The 20,152-nt window shown below is 35.9% G+C and overlaps 1 protein-coding gene across 1 annotated transcript in view; it reads right to left on the reverse strand.

Moving 5' to 3' along the window:
- Positions 1-1,022: 1,022 nt before the first annotated feature.
- ITK (IL2 inducible T cell kinase) overlaps positions 1,023-20,152 on the reverse strand; it is a 36,715-nt gene continuing 17,585 nt past the window's right edge. Inside the window, exons 4-17 of the mRNA XM_070933849.1 lie at positions 19,690-19,818; positions 18,373-18,413; positions 17,561-17,712; positions 16,771-16,836; positions 15,663-15,717; positions 14,397-14,476; positions 12,708-12,844; positions 11,877-11,951; positions 11,406-11,577; positions 10,091-10,307; positions 9,230-9,294; positions 6,763-6,881; positions 2,549-2,706; positions 1,023-1,094 (exon numbers count right to left, since the gene is read on the reverse strand). Of these exons, the coding sequence (XP_070789950.1) occupies positions 1,023-1,094; positions 2,549-2,706; positions 6,763-6,881; positions 9,230-9,294; positions 10,091-10,307; positions 11,406-11,577; positions 11,877-11,951; positions 12,708-12,844; positions 14,397-14,476; positions 15,663-15,717; positions 16,771-16,836; positions 17,561-17,712; positions 18,373-18,413; positions 19,690-19,818 (1,538 nt within the window). The remainder of the gene's footprint in view (positions 1,095-2,548; positions 2,707-6,762; positions 6,882-9,229; positions 9,295-10,090; positions 10,308-11,405; positions 11,578-11,876; positions 11,952-12,707; positions 12,845-14,396; positions 14,477-15,662; positions 15,718-16,770; positions 16,837-17,560; positions 17,713-18,372; positions 18,414-19,689; positions 19,819-20,152) is intronic.

A 20,152-nucleotide genomic window follows, 5' to 3' on the forward strand; every position in this document is an offset into this window, starting at 1 on the left:
TAAACAAAGAATTTTAGTAAACCTGCTTTGGCACAGTTTTATATCAATTCGATGCCACTAAGGAGAAATCCTTTATTAATAAATATAATATTTTATGAAGCTGTGATACTACTACAAATATACCTGCAAGGAACTAATTCATAATTTAAAATTAGGAAAAATAATGCATGGTGTAATTGATGTGTGTGTGTGTGTGTGTGTGTGTGTGTGTGTGTGTGTGTGTGTAAATTACACCATGCATTATTCAAAATCCCAAAATATATAGAAGATGTACCAGAATTCCTTTATATATTCGTGGCAACTTTTGATGAAACTGACAAAAAACATATAATGAACTTTAGCTTAAGAAAACTAAATTTGGGTTCAGAAAAAAACACAACATATCTGTGGGAGTTTTCAACTTTTTTTTTTTTTTGCATAAAAATAATTACACCAATCAAACAACGGTGATTAGCCCTAGAAAAAAAAGATCATTTTGGGGTAAAATCTTTAATTGTTGATTGAAAGTTGGAACTATTAGTCATTTATTTACAATCTTCCACCTTTTCTTTCTAGGCAAAAAGCTCAATGTCTGTCTTTCAAAATTTCCAAATTAATAAAAAGCTTCAACTGGTCTCAGATAATGTATTCAGCTGTACTTCAGTTCAGGTATCTCCTGAATCTGTCCATAACAGAGTAATTAGTGAATGAGGGATCCAATGTATCTGATGCAAGGCCTTATTTCACTGCAGCCCGTGTTAGGCTCTAACAGATCTCTTCAGCTTATTATTGCTATTGTTATCATTATCATCTCTATCATCATAATTCCATTAAATGGAAACAGGCATGGGAACAGCACACCAGACTGCTTTTCTGTATCTTGTACTATCCACTTTCTTGGTTCTCAATTCTTTCAGAAGGCCAAGAGTCTTCTTAGTATCTCAATGGCAGTTGGGTTGCTCCTTCAAGATGTAGATGATGAATATATTTGCCCAATGATTACAAAAATGTATATTTTTGTATCTTCTCAAAACCACTAATACTTAATGATCAGAATCAGAAATTTCATTGAGGTTGTGGAGCAGGTGAGAAAAAGGCGGTCTGTCGTTTTGCTTCTGAAGAAAAAAAAAAAGAAAGAGAATTAAGTGCTAACGTGAGTGCACTAGAATGGCAATAATGAAAAAAAAAGGTCTATAACAAAATAGCATTTTAAATGAGCACTGCATATTGATGAATTCAAGGGACTATAATAGTAGCAAATGTATTGATGATTTCCCCCCTCCTGGAGGTGAAGCCATTTATAACTGATAGGAAAAATCAGAAGGGAAATTCATAACAGCATTCTGCTACTAGATGAATGGTTCAACTTTACAAGAAAGATATTTAGCCCTATTCTTAAATAAGGATAATTTAAAATCCAAATATAAAATGAGCCATTCTAAATAATGGTGTTTTTTTTTTTTAAATCCTACATTCCATGTTAAAGATGAACATTTGCATCTTTTTGGCATTTCCCCATTGATAGAAACTCTTGTCAAGTGCTCACTCATAATTTAATAGACACTAAGTCATAGCAATAGCATTTAGCACTTAGCACTTAGACTTATATATAGCTTCACAAGGCTTTACAGCCCTCTCTAAGCGGTTTACAGAGTCAGCCTATCACCCCCAACAATCTGAGTCCTCATTTTACTGACCTCGGAAGGATGGAAGGCTGAGTCAACCTTGAGCCGGTGAGAATCAAACTGCTGAACTGCTGTCAGCAGAAGTAGCCTGCAGTACTGCATTCTAACCACTGCGCCACCATACCTCTTAGTAACATTACAGACAGTCCCTATCCCATGTAAGAGTACGTGTAGTTCAGTAATTACATATTTTTCAATAATAAAACTTCCAGATAATAACTTAGTTATATCCTTAAAAAACTCTTGGTAATATCAGCTAATGTTCTTAAATAGAGATATACTGCCTGTGCAAAGGTCCACCTGGAACTGTGATTTGACAATTGACAATTGGTTTTATTGAAGGTATCATTGAAAATCTTCAAGGATAGAGCATCTTCTGGAATCTTGGTGGATATCCTATGTTGTTATAATCCCACTCCATTTTAACATTATATTTGCTCTCTTTCAAGATCCAGTAAAAAATTGCAAACAAAATGTTATAGATTTTTAAAACTTCTATTATATTTGACTAGTTAAAAACTTAATATATAAGTTGTTTTTCTTAGAAGTTTAAAATACATTTTAAGCTTCAAGTTAATTTATTTTTTCCTACATTGTCTAGTGATGTATAAAACTTTTTGAAAACCGGTTTTATAGATGGCAGCTCATACCCAATTTCAAGTGTTAAATTCCCTGGGTTCATGAGAAACAATTAGAGAAATACCAAGGCTATAGGCTAGATAGAAAATCAAAAAATGCCATTTTTTAAGAAACATTTTCTTTACTGTTGTCAAAAAAACCCTGTACAGTCAGGTCCATGAAGTCACCAAGAGTTGGGTGTGACTCAATGGAGAATATATTACTTCATTCTTACATCTTTCTTGCATGAAATAGGATGCACTAACCTCATTCCAACAATGTTGCATAAGTTTATAAATGGTATTGGAAGCAATTCTGGGTTTATACAAACGGAAGCCAGCACTGACTTCTTGTACCACCTCAGCATTTGTCCGATTCTCATAAGGAATTTTGCCTTCAGTGAATACCTCCCACATCAATACTCCTGAAATAAGGGAGGATACATAATTTATTAAGAATAGCATAACAATGTCCATCACTCCATCTTTCTCAAATAATTTAATGTTCTGATCCATTGCTTAAAATAGACATTTTTTTTCAGTGAGATTCATAATGTAATCCTATATATGATTACAGAAAGTTTCATTAAGTTTAACTGTAAAGGAACTTTCTCCCAAATTAAGATGTAAGGTTGCATATTAGTTAGTCATCCTATTGAAATAATATTAGCAGGCTCCAGATTGTCAACAGATTGTGAGTTTGCTTTTGACTATATATTCATATGTTGTTTGTTCACTGTCACTTACTATTACTACACTCCCCCTCCTCCTTAATCCTGCTGTTCTGTGTATTGTGGTGGCAGCAGAAGCAGGGAGGTATTACTGGGTGAGATGAGTGAAGAATGCCAGAAATGTGTCAAGGGAATATAATCCTAATAGGGTCATCTAAGGCATGGCGATCATCCCAGCTGCCTTGCTAAAACAAGCAGGCCTCTATATTGGGCAGTGGTGATAGAGGAAGATGCTAGAAGCAGGCGATCACTTTAGTGACAACAGCAAAGGCATCATTTCATACTTGCAGGAAAAGGCAATTATCAAACTACTTGTGCATAAGGGTAGACATTAAATGTGAAAGACAATATAGTGCCGAATGATGGTCCTCCTCAGGTCACATGGCACTCAACACACTATTGAGGAAGAGCTGCGGATCTTTCAGGGTACTAATGATTAGATTAAAGCCTCAGGACATTTAATTGGTGATGTTCCATGGAAGAAAAGAAAATCTGAAGCTACAAAGGTAGAATTTGGGAGCATAAAATGTAAGAAGCATAAACATGGGAAAGCACCACACAGTGGAGAACGAAATGAATAACTTATACATTGACATTTTAAGTATCAGCAAATCAACACTTTCAATCAAAAGCCTCTACTACAGCTAGTCCTCATTTAGCAACTGACTTCTTTAGCAACTTTTTCAAATTACCACAGTGATGAAAAATTAACTTTGTACAGCCCTTGCATTGACAATCTTTACAGGTAATGTTCAAGTTCCAAGTTAAGCTAAAATGGAAGCAGAAAACCAACCAGTTTCCATCATATGATCTTGACCATATACCCATCATTTTCAAGAACATTAGGAATCACTTTGAAGTCCTGAATCTCACCAATAAGGAACCTTAGGAATTGTGGAATGAATTTGAAGACATTGTTAAGGATGAATGTGAAAAGAAATGCCAAAGACCAAGTAACAAAAAGAAGGAAAGAAGAAAGGAAAAGAAAAGAAATGAATCAAACCAGTTGTCAGAATAAACAATGGAAATTGCCAAGAAGAGAACAAAAAGTGTCAGAAAACTTTTAGAAGAGACAAGAAGCAACATTGCAACAATATCTATAAAAGCACTATGGAAACAGACATCAATAAACAAGGAAAGCTTCCAAAAACCTCTGAATTCAAGAATTTTCAACTTGAAATGGTGTGATAAAAGACACCAATGGACAAACAGTAACTGATTCCAAAAAGGTCAAACAAAAATAGAAGGAGTATACTGAAGTTTTGTACAATAGAGATATCAATATCCAAGATACTGAAGAAGATATTCCATACTTCCACGATTGTCCCATATTAGAAGATGAAGTTAAATCAGCACTCTCCTCATTATCAATTTGGAAGGCTATCGGAATTGATGGAATATTTATAGAATTGTGGCAAACAACTGAAAGAGATGTGGTAAAGGTTCTAGCCAAACTACACCATCAAATCTGGAAAACAACATAGAGGCCAACAGATTGGAAGAGGTCAGTCTTTAGATCAATAACAAAGAAATGTGCAAAGTATTATAAGTACTCCTTAACTTCCCATCCTAACAAAACAATGCTTACATGGAAGAAGAGATGCCACATGCTCAAGTTGGCTTTAGAAGAAGCTGAAGAATGTAAGACATTACTGGATAATTGAGAAAGCCAAAGAATATCAACAAGAATTTGTGGAATTATAGAAAGGCCTTTCATTGTTTTGATCATGCCAAAGTGCTGAATGTACTTAAAAACACTGAAAGATCCCATTGACCTCATGCAAAAACAACACAAAGATTAGGAAGCCACACTAGCTTCAGATTGGCAAAAGAGAGAGACAAGGATGAGTACTCGCCCCTTATTTATACAACCTATATGCTGAATATGTATTGAAGGAGACTAGATTGGAAGAAGCTGAACATTTAGTATTTAGTATTTATTAATTTGTCAAACATGTACAAGATAGCAGGTATAAATATAAACATGGATATGAATGAAAGAAATGAATACAAAGAAATTGGGACTGGAAATGCAAATGATCTGAAAGTTCCAATAATGAATTAAAGGAGAATGGAAAAGGGATTAAGGTTAAATATACAGATGACAACAGGGGCAATTAATAAGAAAGCTTCTGAAATGGTGGGATAGCTTATGCCTCAGAAAAGAACACTTAGTAGAATAGAAATGAAGGCCTGGAAATGATATTCAGATGCTATTCTAGACATTCAAGTATTCATAGAATATTTTTAGGTATTCTATACTACAAACATCAGAATTGTGCAGGAAATATTTGTCTCTGTGACATTATATGAATGTGAAAATTGAACGTTGAAAATGCAAGACAGAAAGATTCCTGATCTTAAACTTTGGTGTTGGAAAATATTTTTGAGAACACCACAGATAGTCAAGAAAACAAACAAATGAATCATTGAACAGATCAATTCCACAGTCCTCACTCAGGGCACAAATGAACATGCTCAAATTGTCATATCTTTAATCATATTGTGAAAAGATCTAGCTCTTCGGAGCAATCTATAATCCTGGGTGAATTGGAAGAAAAAGAGAGAAAAGGATAACCAAGGTGGATGGACTCAATTACAGTGGCAATGGATGCACCAATGGAAGACCTGAAGGATTAAGTTGGGAACAGGTCATCCTGGAAAAAATAAATCACTATTATTGCCACTGCTACCATAATTTTAGGAAAATAAAATAAAGAACAGCATCAATTCATTTGGACAATCTCCTATGTCCTTTTCTTAATTTGAATCAACATTTGTCAATGTGAATCAACCTGCTAAATGACTGGCTTCAAAAGAGCTTGTCCAAAGGAGGAAAGGTGAAAGAACTAGAAGCAAAAAGAATCTGACCTGTCTTTGAAATGTAAAATGATGTTCTTCTGATTGACTTGAAATAACAAACCTGATTATCTTGGGATCCTTGGAAACTTACCACAGTTGACTTGATTTTTATTCAGTCAGCATGGACAATTTTTTAAAAACAAAAATCTTAATTGCAATAGAAAGTTCTTTGGATATTTCTTGGAAAAACAATCCCTGCATACCTGACTGCTGACTACGATAAGATCCTGCCAAATCCTGCCACCCATGCTAAACCGCACTAGGTTCTAACCAAATGAAAGTTTTTGTCATTCAGATATTGTAAATATATTTATATATTCTATCCAAGATTCCCTTTTAACCGAATAAATTAACATTTTAATTGCTTCTTAGCTGTTCATTCATAGATATGTATTAATTTTCATTTCTGGATTATATTATTGATTGGCTGATTTAATAACCCAGTAAAAAATATGAAATAGACTCAGAAGGGTGAAGCAGAAAAGCTCCCTTTATGCAACTCATATGATGTGGAGTGACAATGAACTACGGAAGGATCTCATGTTTTGTGAAATTTTTGTTGCTCTATGTCAGGGCTGTCAAATTCCCAGCCCACAGGCCAGATGTGTTACATGCTGGTCATGCCCATGCCCAGTTTAGCGAAGGGGAAAAAATATGTGATGCCACCATGGTGACACCCCTGCTCTATATCTTCTATAAAATTCTAAAGATAAATATGGCTTTAAATACTTTACACTTTAAAAATGATATTGAAATATTTTTAGAGATCATCTAAGACAAAAACATGGTCGAATTTCTTGACCTGTTAAGATAACAATGAACAGCTTTTTAACCATAAGAACTTGAAGCAATTATGTGACTGGGATGTTTGTTCTTCAAGACTCTTACCAAATGACCATACATCCGACTTAGTGCTATAGCGGTTATAGGAAAAGACCTCTGGTGCTGACCACCTGATGGGGAATTTAGTACCCGTGGAGGGGGTATATTGATCATCAAGAACATACCTAAAAGAGATAGATTTGTTTAAAGTATTTAAACAGTGATTCTAATGCTCATGCATGAAAAACAAAAGATTAAAATCTCAGAATGTTACTGAATCATTAATCTGAAACTATGAGTTATAATGATATAGGACAGTGATGGCTAACCTTTTTGCCATTGCATGCCAGGAGCGGAGGTGGGTGGGGTTTTCACGTGTATACCCACACCCATAATTCTATGTGCCCTGCCCCCACGCATGCGCGAACCCCCCATGCAACCCCCGCTCCTGGCACGCGATGGCACGGTAGGCCCAATTTTTGCTCTCTGCAGCCTCCAGAACCTTTCTCTGGATTGGAAGTTGGCAAATGGGCCATTTTCGGCCTCCAGGGTGGGTGGGTGGGGAAGGCCGTTTTTACCCTCCCCAGACTCTTACAAAGGCTCTGGAGGCTGGGGAGAGAGAAAATGGACCTCCCCCCTAGGTTCTCTGGAGGCAGGAAACAGCCTGTTTTCCTACTTCTGGGGGGCCCAGAAGGCCCAAAAATCAGCTGGCCGGCATGTGCATGCACGCTGTAGCTGAGCTCGTGTGCCCACCAATATGGCTATGCATGCCACCTGTGGCACATGTGCCACAGATTCGCCATCACGGATATAGGAGATTCCACCTTTTTATATACCTGATCCACCAGCAGTAATAGAACAGGGATATTTATACCCCAATTTGAAGTTACACAGATTGATTTTCATTCCATGTTATCAAACACTAAGCATTCTCTAGACATGCTTCTCTTTAACTGTCAGTACTATGGAAGCTATTGAAATAAAACAGACGGCTTGTTGTTATGCTGCAACCAATGCTATCATTGATTTTATGAGTACTGCTATTCTTTCACATCCTCCTCTTTAGAAAACAGTAATGTCTGTGGAAAGAAACTGACTTCAGTTGACCAATAAAATATAATTGGAATATGTCTGGCTGGCAAGTGATAGAAAGGTGTCTGCAAAGTAGGAAATGATCTTAGAAATCTATGCATGATAGGATGTTGGGTGTTTCTGTGAGTGGAACATTTATTAGGTGAACTCCAATAACATGTCTTCAGAACTTCTATTAGCATAATTATGAGAAGATAATTTTGCTTTCTTAATACAGTCCTTTGGGTACCTTCAAAATCTGATCTGCAAGTTTTAAGGGAAAAGAAATTGCAGAACAGAATTGAGGAACTAATGTCCCACTGTCCCAAAGATGCTTTTTCAAGAGACAACTGGACTTTGTGGTTTTTTCTTTGAAGACGTTTCGCTTCTCATCCAAGAAGAGCTGAAGAAGCTTCTTAGATGAGAAGCGAAACGTCTTCAAAGAAAAACCAGAAAGTCCAGTTGCCTCTTGAGAAAGCACCTTTGGGATAACCCCGACCTGGATGACTGAGAATCTCTATAGACATTTAATGTCTTACTGAGCAAGCAGAGTTGCTATACAATATAGCCGTGATGGCGAACCTATGGCATGCATGCCATAGGTGGCATGCAGAGCCCTGTCTGTGGGCATGCCAGTCGTTGCCCCAACCCAGCTCCACCACACATGCACACGCGCCTCCCACCAACCAGCTGGTTTTCGGGTCTCTGCCATGCATGTGCAGGGAACAGGGCCTTCTCCGATCTCCGCAGGTTCCCTTCCCAGCACACCCTAGCTTTCTCCTCCATTTCTGCTGCCCCCACCAATCTGGAAACGAAAATGGGTTGCAGGGACACCGCACGAGGGCCCCCTGCGTCCTGTTTTGAGCCTGGAAAGCCATCTGCACCAACCTGGGAAGCCAAAATGGGGTGCAGGGGGTGCATGCGTGGGGCGCACGTATGGGGGGCAGTCACATTGCATTTTGGGGATTGGGGCACATGCACATGCATTTGCGCATGCACGCTTGCACATTGGGCACTCAGCACCAAAAAGATTAACCATCACTGCAATATAGCATTCCAAGTATGAGCTGTAGCTGCCTCCTTCAATGTAGTAGTGCCTATAGATGGGTTTGGCTTTGAATGTTGGGAGTTACAATCCTAACCTATCTGAAGAATCCCTGGTTGGAAAAGGCTGTACTATGAACCTTACCATCTTCATTCATACTAGTTACAGATTTGCAGAGATGAACAGTGGGAAAATTCAAATGGTAAACTAATACAAAAATGCATTGAGATCCTTTTAGCTGGCTATGAAGGGAGGAGTAGGTTACAGAAATTGCTGTGGAAACAGAGCAGAGGTGAGCTTTAGAAACTTTTGCCAATATAATAAAGTTGAATTGGGTTAGGTTGGATATAATTAAAAAAACTGTAGTGGATTTCCACTTATCAACTATAGGGCTAATAATGAATAAATCTATATTACCGTGACATTCCAAAATCTGACACTTTGACAACTTGAAATTCTCCCACCAAACAGTTCCGAGCAGCCTGCGGGAAAGAAAATACAAGATATATTTGTAGAGATAATATGAGCCACATTGTACAATACCTACATTTATTGATGACAGAAAACCCTTTATGATCTTCTGGTGAACAGGAAAAAAAATGAACTTCACCAGAGACCAGGATATGAATGACCATGAACAGGGCATGCTGATCCAGGAGTGGGTATAATTGGTACACAAGATGAAGCTGTGCAAAGGCCCCCTAATTCCTGGTTGTCATCTGCTTTTTGAGCAGCAGCCATACGTCTAGAAGATTCTGTAAATGGAGCTCTGGCTTTGTTTGAGACTATGCTATCCCATATGGAATGAAAGATGGAAAGTCTCTGGATTCAGGAAGTCCCATAATCCACCAGCACCAGCAATTTTATGAAGGTGGACTTTGAACCTGTTTTTTTTTTGTCTATCCAGTCCTTTATAATCTTCTCTATCTAGGCCCTGTAGACAGAACCTTGGTGTGATATCATGACATATATTATCATACCCAATAACAAAAATAAATTAGCAAACCCATGAAGACATTAAATTTACTTTTCATAGAAAACTACTGGGCACTACAAAACAAAACAAAATCAATAAAAATGTTAACACTCTCACATAGAAAGAATAATCAGAAATATTGCACAATCCCCACAGTTGTACAATCCCCACTGTTGGTCTAAATGCTGAAAGCCTTCTTACATTAAAATTTAAAGATAATATATGGCAGTAATTTCATTTTTATGCTGACTTTTTATGTTATAGATTTCTTTGCAGGGAAACCAGATGTGATCCAGACATACCAGATCTCTATGAATGACAGATGCCTCCTCAAGATAAGCCATTCCCTCACACACATCTTGACACATTCCAAGAAGGTCTTCCTTTGATAAGCTTCCACGTTGCTTCTTCAGGTAATCAGATAAACTTCCAAACTCCATGAACTCAAATACTAGACATATAGGAGAATTTTGCATGCATATCCCATGTAACTGGACCAATTTGGGATGAGATAGTTTCCTGATGATGCAAAAAGATGAATCATGAATTTTCAACAGAAAATGAGGAAGAATACCATAAAAGAAGAAAGCTAGATATATGATGAATATAAGAAAGAAAGAAAAAGGGAAAAGTGTAATTATTGTAAATACCACACTACACATACCACACATACAATTATTGTAAATACCATACTACATTTTCCTCATTCACTATGGATAATTCTTGAAATGGAAATCAATTGTGAAGTTACTCTTTTCACACATATACAAAATCTCACTTAACACTTTTTATTTTCTGAAAAATAAGAATCTTGTTAAATATGTGTGCATAGAATCACCGGGAATAAAGTTCACCTCAAAGAAAAATAATTTTCTTAAAACTTAATTGAAAACAGTATTAGAGATTGCATTTTGTAGAACTTGTAACAATACAGCAATATAGCGTCTTCAATCAAGAACCCAATTGTTTAATGCCTGATTGTGCCAATCATGTTTAGGATACAGTCATGTTTGTGAGACCTAGCAAAACAGTGTAAGTAAGATTTTTTTTTAAATCACAAAGCAGTCATATTTTAAGTTTCTTTGTGACTGCCAATGATAGAAACTCTTTATTACTTCAAAAATAGTACATAGCAAAAATTCTGAAGATATCTAAAAGGAACCCTCAGAGAAACCAAAAACTGACTACCATTATTTAATGCACATTGCTTTAGAAGCTTTATGCCATTAGACTTGCCTAATGGTAAAAATGCCTGTTGTCAGCTTGAGACTAAGAAGCACTACACATTTGCTAATATTCATACACACATAGACATGTAATTGTAGACAACATTCATTTGATAATTCTAATAATTCAGGTAAATATTTATAGAAGAGATGTGTTGATCACATCGTATCTTTTAATTTCATCCAACATTCAGTGTTGCTTTGAAGAAACAAATTGGAAGAAGATTCTAAGTTTAATTATAAAAATAATTTTAAAATTTTGTGGTCCAGCTTATCAAAATTATTAAGAATAAATAATAATGTGAGCCACATCAAATGATTTAAACTCATGTTGCTGCATTATTCATTGTATAAATAAAATGGGAGTTTAGTAAGTGTTTATACTGCTTACATCATGACTTGGGCCTCTTCAATAAAGTCTTCTTCTGACATTGTTCCTGTGCGAATTGTCTTTATGGCCACTTTCATCCGATCAAGCCAGTTGCCAAGATGAACCACACCAAACTCGCCAACACCAATCTCCTGTTCAAATGTTAGTTCTTGCGGATTAATAATCCATTTGCCTAGGAAAAAGCAAAAGAAAAACAACCTAATAGTTGCTTTTGTTCAATAAATAATAATTGTTATATAATCAATAGTAGCAGTGTTTGTGTATGTGAAAAGAACTTGATTAGGAACCCTTCATTTAATCATTACCTCCTCTAATACTCTGCACCCTTACTTCCATTCAAATAAATTTTGTGATTGCCTTATTTACTCTTATTTAAATTTTAAAGAAAGAGTGAGTTTCACTTTCATTTTGTCTCAAAACCAAAAAATTACAAGGTAAAATTACCTTTAGCAAAATATCTAGTTTACTTACCATAACTTAATCCAGCTGTAACAGGAGCTTTTGCTCTCCAGGAGGAGACGGCATACCTCAACCGAGTAACAAGACCTGTGTTTTGAAGAAATGTACAAATACATTTTAAAAAAAGACTCAAAAGTAAGAGTATGCAGGGGGATTTTTGTAACCCAAGATTGAAATGAAGGGTCTTTGGTGCTCTCTAGTGATATACTAGCATTGATATTGTTACCTGATTTGGGTAATGAAACATCTGCAAGAAAACAACCAAGCCCAGAAAGCAAGGACTCCTCATTAAGTGCTTTTGGCAGTTTAGGGAAAAAAAATTATGGGCCATAAAAATAGAATTATGGAGATGTACTATAAGAATGTACCTTAGAATCAAATGTAGAAATAATGAAGTTACCAATGTGACACTTCAATAAAGAATACCAAAACAATTTTCCTATTTTTTGAAATTTTTCAGGAAGGTCTGTGATAGAGCATAGGCACTTTGACCATGTACCTGAATATGCTAAGCATTTTATATTAAATTTCTCCCAGAATATCTAGAAAAGCAAAGAATTGTCATTTATTTATATAGTTTCTCTTCAATATAATTCAAAGTTATACTTAACAGGGGTACATATAAAGAGAAGGCAAATACAGTTTTCCTGTAAGAGATCCACTAAGAGTATTCAGGAAACTTTCAGCATTTTATGATACTAAGTAAATTGACATTCATTTATCACAAGAGCTTTGATAATAAGGAATTATTTAAAACAGATGTGAAGATAATTTTTCCTTCTATTTTTAGAATCTTAGAATTAAGTTATCTGCATCTTCTTACCTTTTCTTGCCTGAACTTACCTCCTGCATTATACTGATGATAATTGATCAATTCCGGGATACAATCAAAAACATGTTTCTCTGCCAAGTAATACCTCTTGGGCTTGTCACTGGTCTCCTTGATGTGATAGTGCTTTATAACAGGGCTATTGTCATTGCTAAAAAGATAGCAAATATGCCTCTTTAAAATAATGTAAAGGCAGCTAAATATGTCCAAGTAAGGCAAAATGACCAATGATTCATGAAGCGTCAATCCAATTCGGGTTTGAACCATAGAATAAATATTATGAACCACTTTATTAGAGTCTGCTACCTATATAGTTCCACAGTATTTTTTTTTTTACTGTGGAACTATATATATATTTTCTTCTTAAATGTTTCTGAAAAGCCACACTTTACATCTTTAGGAAAATGAAAAAAAATACAGAAAATAAAAACTGTAATTCTTTATTTGGGCTGAAACTATTAAGATTAGACTTTGGAAAGATTAACGAACAGTCACTGAAATAAATACATCAATGATATAATATTCTATTATTTTATTAAAAAAATGAAGACCATTTCTATAAATAGTTGGAAGAGATAAGCAACATATAATTGTGTTTTCTGGGATTATTATTTAAAGAACCAATATTTCTGAAAACTACTTTTTAGAGAAATATGTAAATTGTTTATTGAGTGGTGTGGTGGCCTAGTGGTGTGGTGGCCACTTGGAAGGTTCAGAGTTCAATTCTAGGTAGCAGCAGATGTTTCTTTCCTAAGGTGCAAAGAAAAAATATCCATGTAGGCATCAGGAAGGGCATTTGGCCAGTAAATGCTCATGTTCATCCAGTCACCCTAACTCTACCCCAAATTAAGGGATTATAGGGTCGTAAAAAGGAATTGTTTATGTTAAGTTATTTATTGTTGCAGCAACACCAAAATTATGCCTTCTGTTAATGTTTAGAAATTAATATTGAAAAGAAGTGTATGTTTATCTGAGGGATAACCTCCTATATTCATCCATCATTTAATCAGATTAAATAGTGTCAACTCTTTCTGGGTGCCATCGCTAAAGGATTGTCACCTGATGAAGCCTTGTAAGGGGTCCATTGACACTCTTTGGCAGGTTTGGTTATCTTTATCCATTTGGGCTTTAGAAATATTGTGAAAAAAGCTACCTGTTCTATGTGTTACAATTACACAGAGTGTAATATTACAGAGAGTGCAGGATATTTGTATGTTTTGGTTTTTATTTTTTCGGTACTCTTTTAAATTCATTTGGGATTAGGGGGTCATTTTATATAAATTGACACTGTTAGCTGCTCAGATCCTTGGGGAATAAGCAGCAGACAAGCAGAGCAGAGTAAGTGAATAATTCAGAGGACATCAAGAATATCTATAGCCTAAAAATAGTGATAGTAATAGTATATTCCAATTGTAGACCTTTAGCACAACAATTATTAGAAAGTGTATTAATAACAAAGTCAGGATATTAAACATAATATCTACTTATACCTTATTTTGAAATATCAAATTATGTAAAAACAAGATGAAGAGAAATTACATTGTGAAGAGAAGGTTCTGCAAAAAATGTCATGAAAAATCCGTATATTACAATAAATTATTTTTATTTATTTCTAATGTCTGACAAAGTTTTATTGAATATTAATTTTTATTTAAATCATTTTTTTTAAAAAAAAATGCCAGCTTTCCTAAGATCTAGCTTACTTTAATGTTTTTGTGAAGACAGAGACTGTATAGGTGCCAGGCTGCCTTGAGTCTCTCACCATGAAGGCTCCTTCTTTATACTGCAGAAAGATGAAATACAATGAATTTACAAAGGAGTCTGTAAAACGACCAGTTTTAAAGTCTGAAATGTTACATAAGCATGCATGTATTCATTCATTCATTCATTCCAGTTGTGGGAACTTCTGGACAAGTCAATGCAATTCTTTTGGCAACATGTTTTTCAGTAGTAGTTTGTACAGAGAGGAACTTGCCCAAAGGTGGTATTTAGCCGGTTCAGACCGGTTCGCCTGAACCGGTAGCGGAGATCCACCCACTCACCCCAGTGCTATGCCGCCCAATTTAGCCACATTTTTGAGGCTGGCCACATGCGCGGAAGGCGCACGTGCGAGCAAAGCACATGCATGGAAAGCCGAGCACATGCTCGGAAGGCTAGGCACATGCACAGAAGGTGTGCACAAAGCAAAGTGAACTGGTGGTAACAATATCTGAACCCACCTCTGGACTTACCTAAAGTTACCCAACTGTCTTTGTGCCTAAGGCAGGATTAATATTTGGGTTTTCCTGCTGGTAACCCAGCACTTTAACTGGAGGACCAAATGTATCCATTGTTAATCATATAATAAAGGCATTTATACTTCAGGCTTGTAAATATACACATACATACACACACAATCTGCCTAAAGGAAAGTAAAACAAAGCAAAAGCACAAGAAAGCAAGAAAATGAGAAGATGTCTAACAAGGAACAGACCAAACACCCCAAAATTATGGAGAATGAACAGGGATGTAATATTGTCAAATTAATTTGAACAGTCAGGCTGTTTTGGCTTCCCAAAATATTCAAAAGCAGCTGAAAGCTGGAATTTGGCTTTTATTTTAGTTGCGCCAAAAGTAAACTAATTCCTTCTTGCTTGTTCTGTATTGGTATCTCATGTTTTCCAATAGCAGTCTTCGTCCAAAGACTCAGGCTGTGAATAGGTAGTGATTTTGCCTATATTTTATATGATCAGCAATCATATGAGGGAAACTGACAGACTAAGGAACAATGAGTTGGAATTATAGCTTACAACAACTGCCATAACTAGACAATTCAAATTAAAGGTTTTTAACCAATTCAATTCAAAACTACTACTTGATTTCCTTATTACATCACTGAATGTTAATTTCCTATATGCCCAAGTAAGTGAAGCAAGACATTGATTTAAGTACAGTAAAATGTGGGTACCATTTAAAGGGATTTATCTTACCTCTTCCCTGAGCATTGTTTCTGCTTTGTTTCGGCTGATATTCTTGTTGTACCAGCTGCAATGATTAAGTACAAAGCAAAACATGTTGCGTGTCAAGTGGAACCAATTCATAAACAGCATTAATGTTTGATATCATGGCAAATAAATAAGATATTTTTGTAGATACCGGTAGTCCTCAGGTTATGATGGTAATTGGAACCAGAATTTCCATTGCTAAGCAATGGGATCATAAAGCACAACCACACTGATTAACAGTATGAATGCCAGCAGTGCCCATTGTCATTGTTAACTGAATCCAACCAGTCACAATTCAAGGACCACACCAATTTAAGCCATTCCCGTCTTGGTTCCCCCCAGTCTCAAGCCTTGGCAAGGAGAGGAACTGCCTCCTCTTGAACTGTCCCCCCATCTCTGTCCTTCTGGCCACCCTGTACAGGAGCACTCCTTGGTAGTGATGGTAGTGGAAACTGGATTAGATACCTAGCAGTCTCAGTCAGCTACTCTTGCCACCAGGCCTCTAACTTCTGCCTCAGCACCGCCACCCCACCGCTGCTGCTGAGAAGCCCATGGCACAATCAGCTGCCCTAGTGCCACAGTGCAAAGTACCAGGTGCTCTGACCATCCTGCATTCCATAGACCCTGCTCTCGCTAGCTGACCTTCACCATCTCTTTCCTTCCACTGCTGACAAGGCATATGCTTGGCCTTATGTGAGGCAGCTGCTTGCTGTGCCAGGCCTTCTTCCTGAGGCTGCCTGTGCCTTTGAAATCCTTCTGAAGCATTGCATGATTTGGAGAAGTATGGGCACAGCCTTCTTGCAAGCTTTTGGAAGGCCTTGTCAACAGCAAGTATAAGAAGATGGCAAAGGTCAGCTAGTACTGACTAGGATCACATCTGGTAAAAGGAAAGGAAAACTGAAAATTTCCATTTCTTTCTTATGAAAAAAAAAAAGAATGTTAACCTAACTCAACATTGCTTGAGAATTATCAATTTATTTTTCTAATAAAATAATTGAACTGACATCTTAATGTTAAGATTTAAATATTACATAATTCAAAGTTTCAGTTATATCTTAGTCTCTTGAAGTATGAAGAAGCAGCAAATTCTTACTTATATATTTGAAGATTATCTGGTGAATTTGCTACTATGTAGCTGCTTGGCACATATCCTCCATGCCTGCAACAAATAAGTTGTTCAATTAAAAGATGAGAAACTTCAGCATATGACTTGATTAAAATTAAAATTGACTTGACTTGATTAAAATTGTCTGTTAGAGCAGAATATAGGGTACCAAAACTTCTGCTGATGGAATTGGCACCATTTCTTACTGAATACAGAAAGTAAAACTTTCAATTTTATTTCAAAGCATATCATTATTTATTATTTCACATATGTCATATCATACATGGGCTTGCAATATATACAGTATTAACATTTCATTTAGATTAGTAAAAGACAATAACATATAAATGTTAAAAAGATTTATGTCAGTGGTTCCCAACCTTTTTTTGGCTATGCCAAACCTAAGCATCTCTAAAATACTATTCAAAAAGTGAACTCCTACTCACGTGGAGTAGGAGCCTAAAAGGCCATTAACTTGGTTTAAACAAGGTTCCAAATTGCCCCCATTAAAAATCAAATTGCCGCCCTGTGGGGCATGGGCCTCACGTTCGGTACCACTGATCTATGTCCAAATACCAATGTCTATTCCATCTAACGAAAAATGTAACAAAACATATATAAGTGTCTCATTCATCATGGACTATACTTAAGATATAGTGCAGTAATCCAAAGCAAAATGAATAAGAAACATACAACATATGGGGAAAATGTCATATAGGAGGGAATTAGAACATACATTTTGTAAAAAAGAAAAGGTCTCTTTTTTCTAAAGACCTACCCATTTTTATCCTGAACCAACCACCAATTGACTTCGGAGTTATCAATAACATAATATTCCTCATTGCATCGTAATGTCAGTTCCTGAGGATTCTGAGCAATATAATCATAAATGGCAACTACTGAAGATTCCTTGGTATCTAGTGATAATTTCTGGTTTTTGTAAAAAAAAAAAGTAAGACATATTAAAAGCAGAAAATGACTGCAAAAAATATTTGATTACATATATAGTATGTCAGCGATGTTAAATCATATATTTCAAAAAAAGGAGATTTCTAGAATTATGTGATATACTGTGCCTGTATTAGAACTGCAGGGCATGCTAGCCTTTTTAAATTTATTATTTATTTATTTGTGGGCTGCCTTTATTATTTTTACAAATAATTTTGGTACCCAGATTTCATGGGTATGGCAGGACTTGAATTCACACTCTCCCATTTTCTATCCTGATGCCTTAACCTCTAGACCAAATTGGCTCAATATTATGCCTTTTGTCTATAAATAGATACTGAATGAATGAGACTTGCATTTTTTAACCAAATTGGGCTCTAGTTGCTGTATTCTTAGAAAGTAATAGTAGAAGGCATCATATGAGATCATTCAAAAGATGGATATTGAAATATGATCATCACAAATTGCAGAGCTATTACTAAAAATTTAACTAGAAATGTTACAAAAAAATTGGAATCATTAAGCCACATTTTAGATGAAAAATTTGATATAACATTTCAAAAACTGAACTTCAGGCTTCAAGCCATCAATGGCACAATATGATGGCTCCTCTATTAGTACTACCCATATCTTGATGCTCACCATGTTATTCTCCGGTGTAGGTGGTAGAGGTTTACTAGAGGCTAGGGAAAGAAAAACATATGAAATCAACATAACGTGTGCATACCAAACAGAAAAAAAATATTAAGAGTGTTATAAACCTGAGTGTCTTCAAGGACTACAGAGTAACTGTATATTTATTGTTTCCTATATTTTTAAATCATGGGCTGAAGTAGAACATCTCCAATGACCCAGGGAATTGGGAAGGTACTGACTGGATCAAGAATCATGACTAAAATCTATAAGCAAACAGGTCTCACTTTTTGTTAAGAAATAATTTTAGGAAATGAGCACTTGACTCCGTCTAAACTACTTCTGAAAGTTCTGCCAAATACACAATTAATCACAATTATAAGTATACTAAATTAAATAGAAAATAAAAACAATTTACAAATAGAAATACAATTCACAAAAATTGTAAATGTTTTCCCAATTTGTTTTTGAGAGCTATCTTTTTCTTTGGACCTAGTATTCTTTTTTCTTTATGATATATGGGAGTCAGCGGTGTTGTGATAAAGATTTCATATATATGCAGATCTGTCTTTTTGCAAAATACCTACAATACATATCTGTACAATGTGAAGGGAATACAGCTTTGCTAACTGGACAGCCATTTATTTGGAGTAGGAACCGGCAATGGTCACAATAGCAACCCACAATCTGGACATGAGTGATAAGAGGATAAGAGTATTGCCCTTAAACACAAAGGCCAGAGCAAAGGAAGTGAGGCTTGTGCACCAGAAAGAAAAACCACTCATAGATCCTAGTGAATCCAAAAGTGAAACATAGTGCTTAAAGTAGATAATCCGCAATTCATATTTTGCTTATTTAAGATATATAATTAATGTACAGTCCATATATTGCATGCCAGCTAACAATACCATCCACATACTGTATGTTCTAAAGAGTGACTGCATCACAACCACAGGGCAAGAAGTACAAGAAAACAATTCTAGGTGGATTTTCCAGGCATTTCACATTGCTTTGCACCATATTATGGAGATGTTAAGCATTTAGACATTTATTGGTTTTATAGATGAGCAACAATGAGTCTGGAAATCTTCAGTCCCAAAGGAAATGAATAGATCTACATTACAGATTCAAGCCATATGGTGAGCAGATCACTCTCCTGAGCCAAACCACAAAGCAGTCAAACCACTATATAAAAATAACAGAATTAAACATAAAGCTTTATTGAACTTCTCTCATACACATTTTACAGATGTCCTATAGCTTATATAACAGTACTTTAAATTATTCTTGAAGCCTTGATGGAAGAGAAGTTTTTGAATTTCCTACCAGTCTTGGCTGAACTATACTCCATGCAGCCTGTTGCCATCTTTTCTAGCTGAGCACAACATCTCCATCGTCCATCTATCCAGAAATTTGGGTGAAACTTTGACACCAAAGTGGTGTTGTTCCTAGTTTCTAAAATGGAGAAAATGTCAGATACTCCAAGCAGAGCAATCCTGATAATGGTAAACAGCTTTTACCATTTCCCCCCATCTGATACCCTGCAAGTGTATTGGGATTGCCATTTCCCAAATTCCTAGAGAGTCATTTTAATGATTACACTTGATGGGAAAGAATTGCTTCCATTACATCCTCTACCCCATAAAACAGAAGACAGCAGGTATTGATGAAATTCCAAAGCATACTGACCATGAGTCAGAAAAGCAAAAGTTACTTTTACTGTGATTAAAAAAAAGCAAAACACAAAACTTCTGAAGTTTGGAGAACAGATTTCACCATGATATTATGG

The sequence above is a fragment of the Pituophis catenifer genome, unplaced genomic scaffold (assembly GCF_029215685.1).
Source record: "Pituophis catenifer annectens isolate HBS135680 unplaced genomic scaffold, rPitCat1.0.hap2 SCAF_2, whole genome shotgun sequence".
NCBI lineage: Eukaryota > Metazoa > Chordata > Lepidosauria > Squamata > Colubridae > Pituophis > Pituophis catenifer.